Source organism: Cutaneotrichosporon oleaginosum (genome assembly GCF_008065305.1).
Source record: "Cutaneotrichosporon oleaginosum strain ATCC 20508 chromosome Unknown ATCC20508_contig03, whole genome shotgun sequence".
Lineage (NCBI taxonomy): Eukaryota > Fungi > Basidiomycota > Tremellomycetes > Trichosporonales > Trichosporonaceae > Cutaneotrichosporon > Cutaneotrichosporon oleaginosum.
The window spans coordinates 268010-280618 of record NW_027072172.1 but is presented as its reverse complement, the minus strand read 5'-3'; the positions used below and the strand labels follow the sequence as shown (position 1 = coordinate 280618).

The following is a 12609-nucleotide window of genomic DNA, read 5'->3' as shown; positions in this document are numbered from 1 at the left end:
ACGATTTGTGCCAACCACATGATGGCGGCTGATAGCAGATCTCAGACTAATAATACCGCAAGTCCGGCAGATATCACGGCAAATCGGGTTGAACAGGCACGCAGCGAGGTTGGACCGAGGCACGGCCAACTCGCCGCTAGTCAATTGACATAACCACATCACACAGCATGCACCATGCGGGGCGGGCGTGCAAGCCTCGCCAGCTTGGAGCATGCCGACACGGCGGACGAGCGCACGCCGCTGCTCGCGCCTATCGCGGCCGCTGAGTCCATCGCGCGCAGTACAAGAACCTCGGCTTCGAGCTCCACAGCCCCTGCAAGCTGCACTCCTACCACCATGCCAGAGGACAGCAATGACAAGATCCAGGACGAGGTGCTTGTGGTCGAGGTCACCTCTCCGGTAGAGGACGAGCGCGACGCACGCAGTCGCGAGGGTCCGCCCGTCACGAGGTGGGAGGAGTGGGTGAGTTGCCCCCGAGGCCCAGCCGACCCCAGGCCTACTACCTCTACTACAACGGCGACAACGGCGTCGGCCCAATGACGTTCTCGAACATCCTGTTCCAGTCGCTCGCGACCGCCGCGGGCCACCACCCCGCGACGGGCGGCGCGTGCGCCGACGACCACTGCGTGATCAAGTGGGGCGGGCGCGTGCGCCCCGTCGCATCCGTCATCCTCATCGCGAACGGCATCAGCTTCGCCATTATGACACTGCTCTTCACGACGATCGGCAGCGCAGCAGACTACGGCTCGGTGAGCCGCTGGGTGCTCCTCCTCGCCACGCTCGTGTGCTGGGGCTCCCAGTTCGGCTTCCTCGGCGTCTCGCAGTCGCGGCAGTGGGAGGTGGCGATGGGCCTCTTCGTGCTCGGCTTCGTGAGCTATGGCGTCACGCTCGTGTTCTACGCGTCCATCTTCCCGCGCCTAGCGCGGAACACGCCGAAGACGATCGAGGCGCGGCACAAGCTCGACAACGGCGAGATCGATGCCGCCGCGTACGAGAAAATCGAGATGCTCGAGCGCAACCGCCTCAGCGCCATCTCGACGGCCCACTCGAACTGGGGCTATCTCTTCACGCTCGCCATCAACCTCTCCATCCTCATCCCGCTGTCCAAGAACCCCATGTCGAACAACTACGCGCTCGCCGCCACGAACGTGTACTGGATCGTGCTCGGCGTGCCGTGGTTCGTGCTGCAGAAGAGCCGGCCCGGGCCCCGTCTCCCACGCGGCGAGCACTGGCTCACCGTCGGCTGGAAGCAGATCGGCGCCGCCATCCGGCACTACAAGCGGCTGCCGTATACGTTCGTGTACCTCTGCGCATTCTTCCTCCTCGCCGACGGGCTCAACACCACGACCGCTATGGTCGGCATCGTCCAGAACCAACACATCCACTTCTCCTTCCTCCAGAACACGTACCTCGGCCTCGCCCAGGCCTGCACCTCCATCATCAGCGTCCACGCATACTGGGCCTTTCAGAAATGGCGCAAGATCCGCACCAAACGCATGTTCCAGGTCACGAACTTCTTCACCGTCTTCATCCCCTTCTGGGGCATGCTCGGGCTCTGGAACAAGCGCGTCGGCTTCCACAACACGTGCGTCTACTTGCTGCGCTGTCATCGGGCGTCACTGACACCAGATGGGAGTTCTGGTTCTACCAGGTCCTCTTCGGCCTCGGCCAGGCGCCATACTACGCCTACGCGCAGAGCATGATGGCCGACCTGACGCCGCCCGGCTTCGAGGGCATGTTCTTCGGCCTATTTGGGATCACGAACCGCGCGTCCTCGCTCGTCGGGCCGTATGTGTGCGCCGCGATCGTCGACACGAGCGGCAACCAGTGGAACGCCTTCATCTTCCTCTTCGTGCTCTGCAGCCTCGCGGCGATCGTCATCGCGCTGTTTGTCGACATGGAGCGTGGGCGCGCGGACGCCGTGGCGTTTGCTATCGAGCAACGCGGCGCGACGGCGGACGTGCGCGCAGAGGTGGCGAACAAGGCGCCGGTGATGCTGAGTGGGACGCATTGATGAAGCAGACAAAGGACAGATTGTAGTAGCAACGTACTATGCACAGATAAAAGTGAGCCGCGATACACACATCGTGCTGGTTTTAGTGTGCGCCTCTTAAAACGCTGGTGGCTGCAGAGCTGATAGACGCTGGATGGTGATGTCAGTCAGCCAGGCCGATCGCATTACTGAGAATACAAAGCATATATTAGAACGCGATACCATCAATTTTCCTTCCCCGCATTTCCCGACTTTTATCCCACGCCGCCCATTCCAACAACACAACTCATTCACTCGTTGCTACTCACCTCACCTGCCTCGTCCACCTCCGCACTCGCACACCACCTCTCCAACCACATCCGCCGACAGCGGACGATACCACGCACCCCCGCGACCCCTTCTTCACTACCCACCACCCCACGAAATCAGCATCATGTCGGGCCGCAAAGTGATGGTCCAGCCCATCAACATCCTCTTCAGCTTCTTGCAAAAGGTTAGTCTCGCACCGCGTAGAGCTGGCGCTTGACGCCATCGTCGAGCGGCCATTATGCAGGATAGGCTGTGCACCCGCTGCGTGACTCGTCCGCGGTTGCGCGTTGACTCGCGCGTTGGCTTGCCCGTCGCCATGCGCTATGCGCATCTGCGTGCCCCATCCCCGACCCGACGATGCCGCGCCCGCACATCTCCGTCCGCATTGTCCTCGCGCTAACTCCAGCACGCCCGCGTCTCTGTGTGGCTCTACGACAACACCGAGTTCCGGATCGAGGCGTTCATCATCGGGTTCGACGAGTTCATGAACGTTGTCCTGGACGAGGCGGAGGAGGTGTACGACTGCGGCGCAAAGCCCGGGAAGGAGGTCAAGCCGCGCCGAACATTGGGTAGGTCTTGGGCGAGTCGGAGCGGGGAGCAGAGGACGAGAGCAGATGTGAAGGGTGTCGAGCTGGGAGTGGGCCCGTGGAAGACAGGCTAGAGGAAAGCTCAGGCTGGGATGCGCTTCGTAATGCATGTCGCAGCCCCCAGTCACACGAGGAGGGAGAAAACGCCAGACCACTAGCTTCCGAACGCTGACACCAGGCCGCATCCTTCTCAAGGGTGACAACATCACGCTCGTCCAGCCCGTGGACGCATAGACTCTTCTGTAGGTGTAGCGATGCGCAGGTTCCAGCAGTGGTGTAGAGAGCATGCATGGCTCGTGTACGTTTGCAGCAGCATATGCTAGCGCCACGTCGGCGCCGGACGCACCATTCTGCCGTTCTCGCCTGTATGTCTCCAGCGGAGCAGAACTGCGTATCATGTGGCATAAACACTATCATGGTCGCGAGCTCGGCCGCTACTCAGCCATTAAAACACGAAGATGTCGTCCTCGATCATACTGGGCCGGCGTGGCACGTAATAACCCATTTCCTTGAGTGCGTTCTTAACCGCCTTGGTCATACCGGGCGGTCCGCACAGCAATACTTTGCCGCCTGCAGGGCCTCCGGGTGGGAGGCGCTCCTCGAGCATCTCGCGCGTCACATACCCTACTCCTCCTGTCCACCCAGGTGGCGGGCGCTCGAGGACGTACTGCTGTCAGCTTTGACTCGAGGGCTGCTCACGTGAATGGTGAGACGCCCATGCGACTTGGACGCGAGGTACTCGAGTTCATTGCGGAGCACTGCTGTCAGCTACGCTTTAGGTCGCTCAGAGCCGCCCCATCAGCTACTGACAAATGTCCTCCTCGGCAATGTTGGCGAATATGAGGCACATCTTGGTCTTGTCCGTCCCGTCCAGCGCAGCGCTCTTGATAATACGGTACATTGGTGTGATCCCGCTCCCTCCCGCGACGAGGAGGAGGTGTTTGGCCAGCGAGGGGGTGTAGTTGAACTGGCCTTTAGGGCCACGCACCTCGATCTCCGCGCCGATGGGCAGATGATCGAGGTAAGTGCTCATCAGCCCGTTGTCATACGTTTTGACCACGAGGTCAAAGTATCCGAGCTCGGAGTCCAGCGATGTAGGTGTGTAGGAGCGCACTACGCGTCGCCCGTTGATGTTGGCAGCGAGCGACACGTGCTGTCCGACTGGAAGGCCTAGGGAGTCGTTGGGACGGGGGAGGGCGAGACGATACCTGACATCAGCTCACATGTTGAGCCAGACTTACCGAGCAGTATTGTGGGATAGCCTGCTCTTGCCGATGAGCTTGAGCGGGCGGAACTCGACGGGGTCGAGTACTTTCTCCGCAGGCTTCGGCAGCCTTGGTAGGACCGGTGCCTCGACATCGGGCTTAGGAGGGTCGTGGGCCGGCACGCGGGCAGGAGGGAGGGCGCTAGGCGCCAGCGGGTCTAGGATCGGCGCGAGAGTCTGGCGCAGGCGGCGCGCGGGATCCGGCCTCCCGAGTGCTTCTGGAAGGTGTGGGTCGTGTTGAAACTCGGGGTGGGTGGGGAGGGGCGCGACGAGGTGTGCTGGGATGTAGGTCACGTATGGGTTGGCGGCAGTGTTGGGGAGGGGCGCGGTGTGGCGGGTCCTGGGCTCGCTTGAGGGAGTGGGGAGGGGCACGCTGGAGGGGAGGGCCTTGGCGCTTGGCATTTTGTGGTGAGGGTGTGTTGGAGGATGGCTGGAGGAAAGGCGAAATGAGACACGATGTGGGCGACAGCTTGCTGGTGCTGGAGAATGAGGTCAGCGAGTGAGTGAGATCTGAGAAACGTTGATGAGCGATGTGAAGGAGTGGAAGTGGGGAAGAGGCACGCTCTGGAGACATATCGCACTCAGTCGTAAGCGGCGTCATTCCACAGATAAGCTGTGGCTTTCGCACGTGCCAGCCCGTCGTCGGCCCCGAGGGAGAGGTGAGTATCCCCGCATCGGGCGCAAAGCACACGTTACTGTGTTGCGGCAGGAGAGATGTAAGGTGCATCGATGCCGGTGGCAGTTGAACTAGCGACGTAGTTTCCGTGTCGGTTCGAACCAAAAATCAGGAACGTCCACTGCCGGCGGCTGTCAAACTACCCGTCACCCCGATCGCGAGTGCCACAAGCCAGCTGCAGGGGCGTGCACGGCCCTCCGCCGGCTGCTTTCTCTTTCAGCGCGATACTGGCATCTTGCAATCTCCCGAGAGCTTGAGCCTAACACTGCTGACAGATAGCTTCGTTGCAGACGGACCTTCTTGAATGCGGTCGAGACGCTGCTGCGAAGTTCTCAGAGTGCTTCTTCGGCCTAACTTGTAAGCGACACTATAAAATTCGATGATAATCGCTGCAACCAGCCTTATCAGCAGCATGCTTCGTGTCACGCACCTAACGGCCGATTTGTGATCCTTGCCGGACATTCTGCTCACCGGAACCGTGAGGGAGAGCATTGAAGGGCCTGTACACTGAGTCATCGTTACATAGAAGGACCCATGCTCCCTCTACGCTTTTGCCAGCGGCGGCCCGATGCAACTAGTGCCGAAATGCTGTCCAGTATGTGTCGCACACGCATGAGATGTCCCCCAACGAAGGCGAGTTTAAGGCCCGTCGCTCCTCGCGGTCATGGCTTCTGCACCAGCGATAGCCCCGCCTCGGACGGGCTCCCATGCACCCGCGCAAACACCCGCCTGACCTTGCCGCCTTACCGTCGTACGACGAAACGCGCAATACCCACCATTCCCCAGCATCAAATGCGGGACACCGTGCCTGACGTCGTGACTCCGAATCCGGACCACCCCTGCGTGCCATCTGGTCCGCGATGGATATTTCAACACCTGCCGTTACTGCGGTTGACGCATAACATTGATGCGCTCTCCACTCGTCCTTCTTTTGCTCGTCCAGTTTGTCATCATGTGTCACCGAATGGCCTGTCCCAACGACGGCAAGCCGACTTGGTGGGGGTGTGGACACCACGTTGAGCAGGTGAGTCTGACGGTTGTGGCGAGATCGGCGGTGGCGAAGTGATCGGCGGTCGAGGAACAGTCGCTGGTAAGAGTATAGTCGTGCTTTGGACTGCTGGGCTTGTGGAAGGAAGATGAGTGGTGAGAACGAATAGGGGCCCGGGACGGGCTAGCGTGGAACGCTGTCCGAGCACTTGCCGACTGACAATGCCGAAGTCGTGCCAAACTCGAGCCGAGGTTGCACCGAACTCGCACTCACCTCAGGTTCTTGCCGACGTCCCCATCGAGGAGCGCTGCACGTGCGAGCACGTCCCAATTGTCAACATTCCCGGCGTCAAGTTTATGAAGACGGTCAAGAAGCGCGGCCCGGGGGAGAAGCTTTCCGACACCAGCGCACCGGTTCGCGAGGGGCTGTAGACTAACGGCTTTGCTCACGACCGCGTACTATACATTGTGCCTTGATACCCCTAATATACCTGTGATGCTACAGAGACGGCCTACAACGTCGGAACCGAGAACAGACCCCCGAGGCCGCTCGTATAAGCAACGCACGCTCGCTCCCACATCGTTACTTACAGCTCGTGCATTCCGCTCGGATCAACGAGGTTGTTGAGGAAGTCGGCAAGTGCACCGTCGGCTGGCGCCGGCATGCTACTCTGCACCGAGTCGAGCACACTCCCAAACTCTGGGTTGCGCCGGGTAAGCAGAGGAATGAAGTAGTGGGCACGGGCGAGGGCGAGCTGTCCTACATCCCACCCCGTGTTCTGATGGTCGCCCAGGAAGGAGGTGAAGCGGCGCAGAGCGAGCAACGCCGTCTCGCGCACACCCGCCTCGCCGGCGTTTACGATAATGCGCACAAGCATGGTCAATGTAAGGCTGAGCATGAAGGGCGAGTCTGGGTTAGCTTCATCGATGGAAGGGAGGAGCTCACGAGACGTCCAGTACCCGTAAAGGTCACTAGGGGTGAGTGCTGCGACAAAGTCTACAACACCCTCGCAGGCCATGAGGCACGAGTGGCGGGCGGCCTCGAGAGCATCGAGTTCAGTCGGGTCGAGGGCGTCAAAGATCGCACGCACGACCATGATGCAGCTTCCGAAGTAGAGGAGCTGGGTGGAGCGGACGCCGGGAGCCGCGGGCTCGGCCGCGAAGAGGCCTCGTGAGTCTGCGGCATTCTTCCACGCGTCAAGACGCATACTCATGCTCGCCAGCGAGGCGAGGGAGGCATGAGGGCTATCGAGGTCGTCAAGAATAGCACCGAGCTCGCACGCGCTCACGAACGCATCGTAGCTCATCGTGTCGCTTGCGTTCCGAGGCGGGAGGGGGACGACGTTGGGCGTGACAATGTGCCGCGGCCGCCCAAAGGTGAGGCTGCTGAAGCGGTCGTAATTGAGGAGGCTCCACCACAACCGGGTACGCAGCTCCTTCTCCCATGCCGGTATGCTCCAGGCGCCGCAGTCCTGGTGCAGCCCGAGGAGGAGAGCGGTGGAGATGGCGAGGCCGAGAGTCACGAAGTTGCCACTGGCGTCCAGGGTCTCGCGACCGTCTAGGTCGAGGAGGTAGACCTGGAGCGTCCAGAGGCGGGCTTTAGGGCTCTGTGAGCGCAAAGCCGCCATCGTTCGCACGTACGCCTCCTTGTGCAGCCGTCGTAGCTGGGGGATGTACATGAGGCCCGCGGTGAGGATCATGCAGCGCAGGATGGGGGAGGAGAGCTGTGGTTCGTGGCGCAACACAGGGTGGGCAGGTGCCTCAACAGCGAAAAACGCCTGAAGGACAGTGGGCACGAGCGCTGGCGTGATCATGTCGCGGAGCGTCGCCCATGTACCCTCGTCCGGCGAGCCGTACGGCATGCTCTTGTAAAATACGAAGTGGACACCGGGGGCGACTGTGCGTAATCGAACGCCTGGAATAGGGCGAGGTTGCACGAGAGACGGGCCAACGCTATCGGTCATGTTATTGAGGATGAGGGCGTCACGCTCGCTCGCCGTGCCCACGAGGTAGAGCTCCTCGTCGGCGTCACCTTCGGCGTCCAGTGCCATGGGCTCGGGGACGAGCATAGGCGCGCCCCGCGTGCTGAGGATATATGAGGTGAGGTGGGCAAGACAGGCCGTGCTACCAGGCTCAGGAGACGAGCTCGTGCTGGCGTGCGTGGCGGCGCTCTCGGCGGACGAGTTCTGCCCACGCGGAGTCCGCTCTTTGCCCAGCTGGGCCGTGAGCTCGGCCTCGCGCTCAGCAAGCTTTTTCAAGTCGCTTGGGGCTTTGCGGCGCTCACGCAGAAAGGTGCACTGCTTCTTGGTGACGACACAGAGACGGCATGCCTCCCCCGCGCGAGGAATGTCGCACCTCTGTCGCCTCGAACGGCAGTTGTCGCACGGCCTGCTGTCAGCTCTGTATATATCGGCTGATGAGAAGGGCGCACCTGATCTTCTTGGAGCGGTACGAGCGGATGGAGGTTGAAGAGGTGGACGGGCCGGCCTGCGACGGCTGGCTGGCATGGCTCGATCCGAGCGAGGAGAGGCGCAGAGAATGAGAGTGGCTCGGGCCGGCGGTGTTCTGGGGCTCGTCTGTCATCGTTTGACAAGCATAGATAGCGCGTTACGCGATCTTCACAAGACGACGAAAGGATGTAGACTGGGCAGTGGACGGATTTTAGATGAGCGCTCGGAATCTGACGAAGAGCGGGGGATGGGGTATGAGCGCGGGTTGGTTTCACACCGTGAATATGTACAACACTATCCAGCGCTCGCAGCAGGTTCTCACTCGGCGTCGTCTTTTGCTTAAGCGCGAGACGAGGTCACTTGTACCGATCCTGGTCGATCCGCAGCCACTCGCATATCGTCGGTGTTCCGGTACGACGTAGGCCAGCATGGAAGACCTTGTCTTTGGCGAAGTACGCGAGGAGTTTGGCTCACCTGCCCCGCAGCAGCTTGCAGTTAATTGTGCCAACAAGAGCTGGAGCGGAACGCGTCTGCGCCAGCGGAGATATCAAAGACGTACATCCGCGAAGGATTCGGAAGTGGTGGGACGCCGAAGACGGGGGCCTTGTGCGGGCAAACTTACCCGCAACGCCCGTCAGGGATGCCGGTCACATGCCCGACTAACCTTGGGCCGTGTCAGTCGGAGCATGCATGTCGCCGCCGTTCTCTCGAGCGGGCCAAGGCATTTTGGATCAGCAGCCTGCTCGGACCGGTGTTTGCTGCGTTACCATATCGTGTCCGGTGACTTATGACCAGACTAGCGGCCCGAGCAGCTCTGTCGACTGTTCTGGCCGCCGAGCTCACTCTCCAACAGCTCACCGCTCGTTCAACACCCGCTCCGTCTGCGTCTCCGCGTTGGCTTCAGGACCTCGAGCCCACGCGTCCAAACCCTCTCCCTTTTTCTCGTCGCAGTTGGCGCCTCACCTCTCCATCTCCGCCTTAATCCGTGTCCGGTTCAAGGCGGCAACTGCCTTACTCTCCGTTTATCCACACTCCCAGGGGCGATGTGACCCACTCTCGTACGGACCTAAGCAGATCCGCACTGAGGCTTTTTTGGACATTCCCCTTCCGCATCCTGATTGCCAAGTTGTGGCGTGTGTTGGCAACGAGCGGTGTCTGAACATGCACGACGATGCACGCGCCCATTGTGTTACGCCGCTGACGTGGCGGCGTGGCACCGCCGCACTTGTCATCTCGGAATAAGGCTTGGGGGTAGCCCGATAAGTAAGCGAGCCAGTCGCTGCAACAAGCCGGATACGGTGGCGCGCTGCCAAGAGTCTCGTCTCTTATGCATCACGTATACACGGAGACTCCGGGGCGTGCGCAGCTGCAAGTCACCCGACCCCACGCCGCCGCCATCAGATGACACGTGTGCGGGGCTGTGGCACTGATTTGCCACTGAGGCCGTCGCACTTCGATGGCAGTGACTACAGCAGCGCGGGGTTACAGATGGTTTCGGTACGCCCATGATTTCGGACCATGTGGACAAGGCAGACGCTGTAAAACTGGCGAGCCAAGAGGCCGGATTTGTCACACGGCGGCGTACTCCGCCGAGCGGTGTTCCTCAGGTAAATTCCGCTGCCGCCGGCAGTGCCTATCCGCATCAATCTGTAAACTCCGACAATGCATCCCGACTCCTCACGGCCACGGAGCGCGGCGCCCTTTCACGCAGTCATGCTTAGGTTAGGGGACACTATTTCTATTGAGTCATTGTGTGTCTCACATTATGCGTGCCACGCCAATCATGCGAGTGTGGCACCACCTCCGCCTCATTCCGCTTCGCCGGCCCAGTTCTACCGGCCTTGTCCGGGCACATCATCTCCCCTGCTTGTCACGATGGCTGGCTGCCGTTTCACAGGCCAAGCACGCCGATAGCCTCTCCAAGCATTCCTAGCTCCACATCTTCTGGGCATCACGTGCCGCGTCGCTCACGGCTAAGGGCAAGGTGAGCGGACCAGGTGCACCGTCGTGTTGCCCCTGGACAGGGGTGGCATAGGATTTTTTGTATATGTATGCCCAAACGCGGGGTTGCGTGCCCGTGCCCGCTCTCTTGCTCGTCGCTGGAGCATCGGGGCAAGGCGGGACTCGCTGCTGGATGAAGCGACGTCGCCCTGCATCGCCCTTCACGAGTGGCGCCAACGCAGCGCCCCGAATAACGATGAATGCTGCTCGCCCTGTACATGTCCGTGGGATCGCACTATGTCTTCCGTGACTTGTGACGCCATGGGAATGTGCGTCTGCCACTTGCGCGCTAAATCCTCCAGTTTCGGAGGTTCAAGCGGCCATGGCCTTCGGGTAGTCACCGTTGTTGGTCGATCTCGGAGCGCGGGCCGATGGACGGAGGTATGCGCGGGACAAAGCGCAGCACTCGGAGGCTCGGCAGGGTCATGCTGCTGCGGCCTGCAGAGGGGAGGTGTTGTCAGATAGCCGGACATGCGAGTCGACGATCATGGTTGTGCGAAACAGAGCCGGGCCCCGCTTGCTGCAGTTTCCCGTCGAGTGTTGCCACACTCGGCTGAGTTCCTTACTGATTGACCGGGAGATGGGACCCGCACAACAACTGCAGAGAAGGGGGTTACTCGCAAAGGCACTCGCGAAGAACGATCCGGCAAGAGACGCACTTCCGTTGTCGACGCTTGTGAGCTGCAGAGGTAGTGAAGACGCTTGTCCTCCCCAAGGCCGTGAGGAGCTCGTCTAAAGGACCCACCGTTGCAAACAGATCGGCCGTGCGCGTCACGGTCCTCGGAAAGGTCAGCCACAATCAAGCCGTTTTAGAGCGCCCAAGTATCGTCCATCTTCGTCCATTATGGTCCTTTCTCCAATGGCCCCGCTTTATTCACGACGGTCTCAACACTTCGAACTCCATAATAATGCGGTACAACACAAAAGGAGGGCGAGCGTGGATGGGTACACGCAGCGAGTCGGACTTGTGAGTTTGTCGAGGAAACACTGCCCTCCCGCCATACTGTCCCCCGTTTTTATCTTGCCATCTACTGCTGGCGCGGTTCCCCACTCTCCTCCGCGTTCTCAGCAGGCTGGACATATTTAGGGGGTGCCACAACGATTGCACGGCATGGCTGTGTGAGGCAGCGACGGACGGGGCCGTGCGAGGTAGGTGGCGGTCGCAGCCACCAGTCCATACCGCCCAACTACGTCGTCGCGACCGCCACAAGTCCATGCCGCCCAACTCCGTCGTCGCAATGTGTTGAGTCATCACCATCGGAGCATACAGACACACTTTCGACGCATAGCACAGAACAGAGGATTATCCAATTTGTCGGTCGGACGCATGTTATCTCAACGACGCTCTCACGTCGTTCTCTCACAAGCGCACCAGCGGCAGGGCAGAGGCAGTATCCCACCTGCTCAGAGGACGAGCTCACCAATTTTGCACCTCAACAGCGAGCTGCAAGAGGTCCTCACAGCATTTGACTCGACGTGGATCAGTGCTGGAGGGACCCGTGTCTCGCGCTCAGGGCAAAGCTTACAACGTACCCGTTGACCTCGAGGTCTTCTCCACCTCCTCTCCATCCATCAAACTTCGACTTGCATTCATCTCCAGGCGGATGTGCCCCATTCCCACTGATATAGTCCGAAGGATTCGCACTAGAGGGCATCCACCGCGGAGAAGCTCGTCACGCCGAAACGATGCTGGAATTGATCACTTGATCATTCGCAACAGGAACGCGGCCACACAGATCATGCAGCGCGGAATCCATCCTCCGCCCAGAGGCGGCACCGCGCACGGCCGCGCCGCGCGGCGACTTACACAGTCTCGCACCCGCTCGGCTACCCCGTCAGCTCGCTCCGCACTCGTCTACTCGTCTACCCCGCACCTCGTCCCGCTCGTCTATTTCCGGCTCTGGACCCGGGCACCTTCCGGAGATTTCCGTGTTTGAGCCTATGTCCGCGTAGCACTGCCAGACCGCAGCCGCGGCCGGCGATAAACGCGGCGGCGGGCGCGCGGCGATGGCCGCGCACGCGCGCTCGTCTATCTCGCTCGACGAGTGCCACATTAGTGCGGAGATTGAGCGGCCGCCACGTCCGCTGCACGGATGTCGCGGACATCCTGCGGAATATCCGGGTGGGTGGACCTGGGTGAACGTGTGCCTGGGTGGGTGAGCGTGATTTTGAGCGTGGGCGAGGATCGACATGGCAGTTGAGAAGGTTGGCAAGAGCTTGGCGATCAGTGGCCAGCGAGCGCTCAGTGATCAGCAACCTCCGCTGAGAGAGCGGTTGTGCCCGGTAGTAAGCGTAAGGTCAGCCTGGTGTTGTTGCGAGGAGGAAGCGCGATGTACCCCATC

General features: G+C 60.8%; 8 protein-coding genes across 8 annotated transcripts; 5 read left to right on the top strand and 3 right to left on the bottom strand.

Annotated features, from left to right (window-relative positions):
- Window positions 1–336: 336 nt before the first annotated feature.
- On the top strand, window positions 337–2014 carry COLE_03295 (uncharacterized protein; the record flags this gene model as incomplete). The annotated part of the gene is made up of 3 exons (XM_018420414.1): window positions 337–462; window positions 495–1585; window positions 1630–2014. 3 exons carry the CDS (start codon window positions 337–339, stop codon window positions 2012–2014), a joined length of 1602 nt encoding a protein of 533 aa, XP_018278086.1.
- Window positions 2015–2426: 412 nt separating this feature from the next.
- Window positions 2427–2963, top strand: COLE_03294 (uncharacterized protein; the record flags this gene model as incomplete). The annotated part of the gene is made up of 2 exons (XM_018423497.2): window positions 2427–2486; window positions 2709–2963. 2 exons carry the CDS (start codon window positions 2427–2429, stop codon window positions 2961–2963), a joined length of 315 nt encoding a protein of 104 aa, XP_018278085.1.
- A 371-nt stretch (window positions 2964–3334) lies between these two features.
- COLE_03293 (uncharacterized protein) lies at window positions 3335–4555 on the bottom strand (the record flags this gene model as incomplete). Its single annotated transcript, XM_018419370.2, has 4 exons — window positions 3335–3556; window positions 3589–3647; window positions 3700–4097; window positions 4131–4555. 4 exons carry the CDS (start codon window positions 4553–4555, stop codon window positions 3335–3337), a joined length of 1104 nt encoding a protein of 367 aa, XP_018278084.1.
- A 490-nt stretch (window positions 4556–5045) lies between these two features.
- COLE_03292 (uncharacterized protein) lies at window positions 5046–5345 on the bottom strand (the record flags this gene model as incomplete). The annotated part of the gene is made up of 1 exon (XM_018423496.2): window positions 5046–5345. One exon carries the CDS (start codon window positions 5343–5345, stop codon window positions 5046–5048), a length of 300 nt encoding a protein of 99 aa, XP_018278083.1.
- Window positions 5346–5781: 436 nt separating this feature from the next.
- Window positions 5782–6248, top strand: COLE_03291 (uncharacterized protein; the record flags this gene model as incomplete). Its single annotated transcript, XM_018420417.1, has 2 exons — window positions 5782–5853; window positions 6096–6248. 2 exons carry the CDS (start codon window positions 5782–5784, stop codon window positions 6246–6248), a joined length of 225 nt encoding a protein of 74 aa, XP_018278082.1.
- Window positions 6249–6328: 80 nt separating this feature from the next.
- Window positions 6329–8399, bottom strand: COLE_03290 (uncharacterized protein; the record flags this gene model as incomplete). Its single annotated transcript, XM_018419373.2, has 4 exons — window positions 6329–6365; window positions 6408–6726; window positions 6763–8204; window positions 8248–8399. 4 exons carry the CDS (start codon window positions 8397–8399, stop codon window positions 6329–6331), a joined length of 1950 nt encoding a protein of 649 aa, XP_018278081.1.
- A 557-nt stretch (window positions 8400–8956) lies between these two features.
- Window positions 8957–9508, top strand: COLE_03289 (uncharacterized protein; the record flags this gene model as incomplete). Its single annotated transcript, XM_018419372.2, has 1 exon — window positions 8957–9508. One exon carries the CDS (start codon window positions 8957–8959, stop codon window positions 9506–9508), a length of 552 nt encoding a protein of 183 aa, XP_018278080.1.
- Window positions 9509–11111: 1603 nt separating this feature from the next.
- Window positions 11112–12204, top strand: COLE_03288 (uncharacterized protein; the record flags this gene model as incomplete). Its single annotated transcript, XM_018419371.2, has 2 exons — window positions 11112–11234; window positions 11815–12204. The coding sequence occupies 2 exons, from the start codon at window positions 11112–11114 to the stop codon at window positions 12202–12204; spliced, it is 513 nt and encodes a 170-aa protein (XP_018278079.1).
- Window positions 12205–12609: the final 405 nt, after the last annotated feature.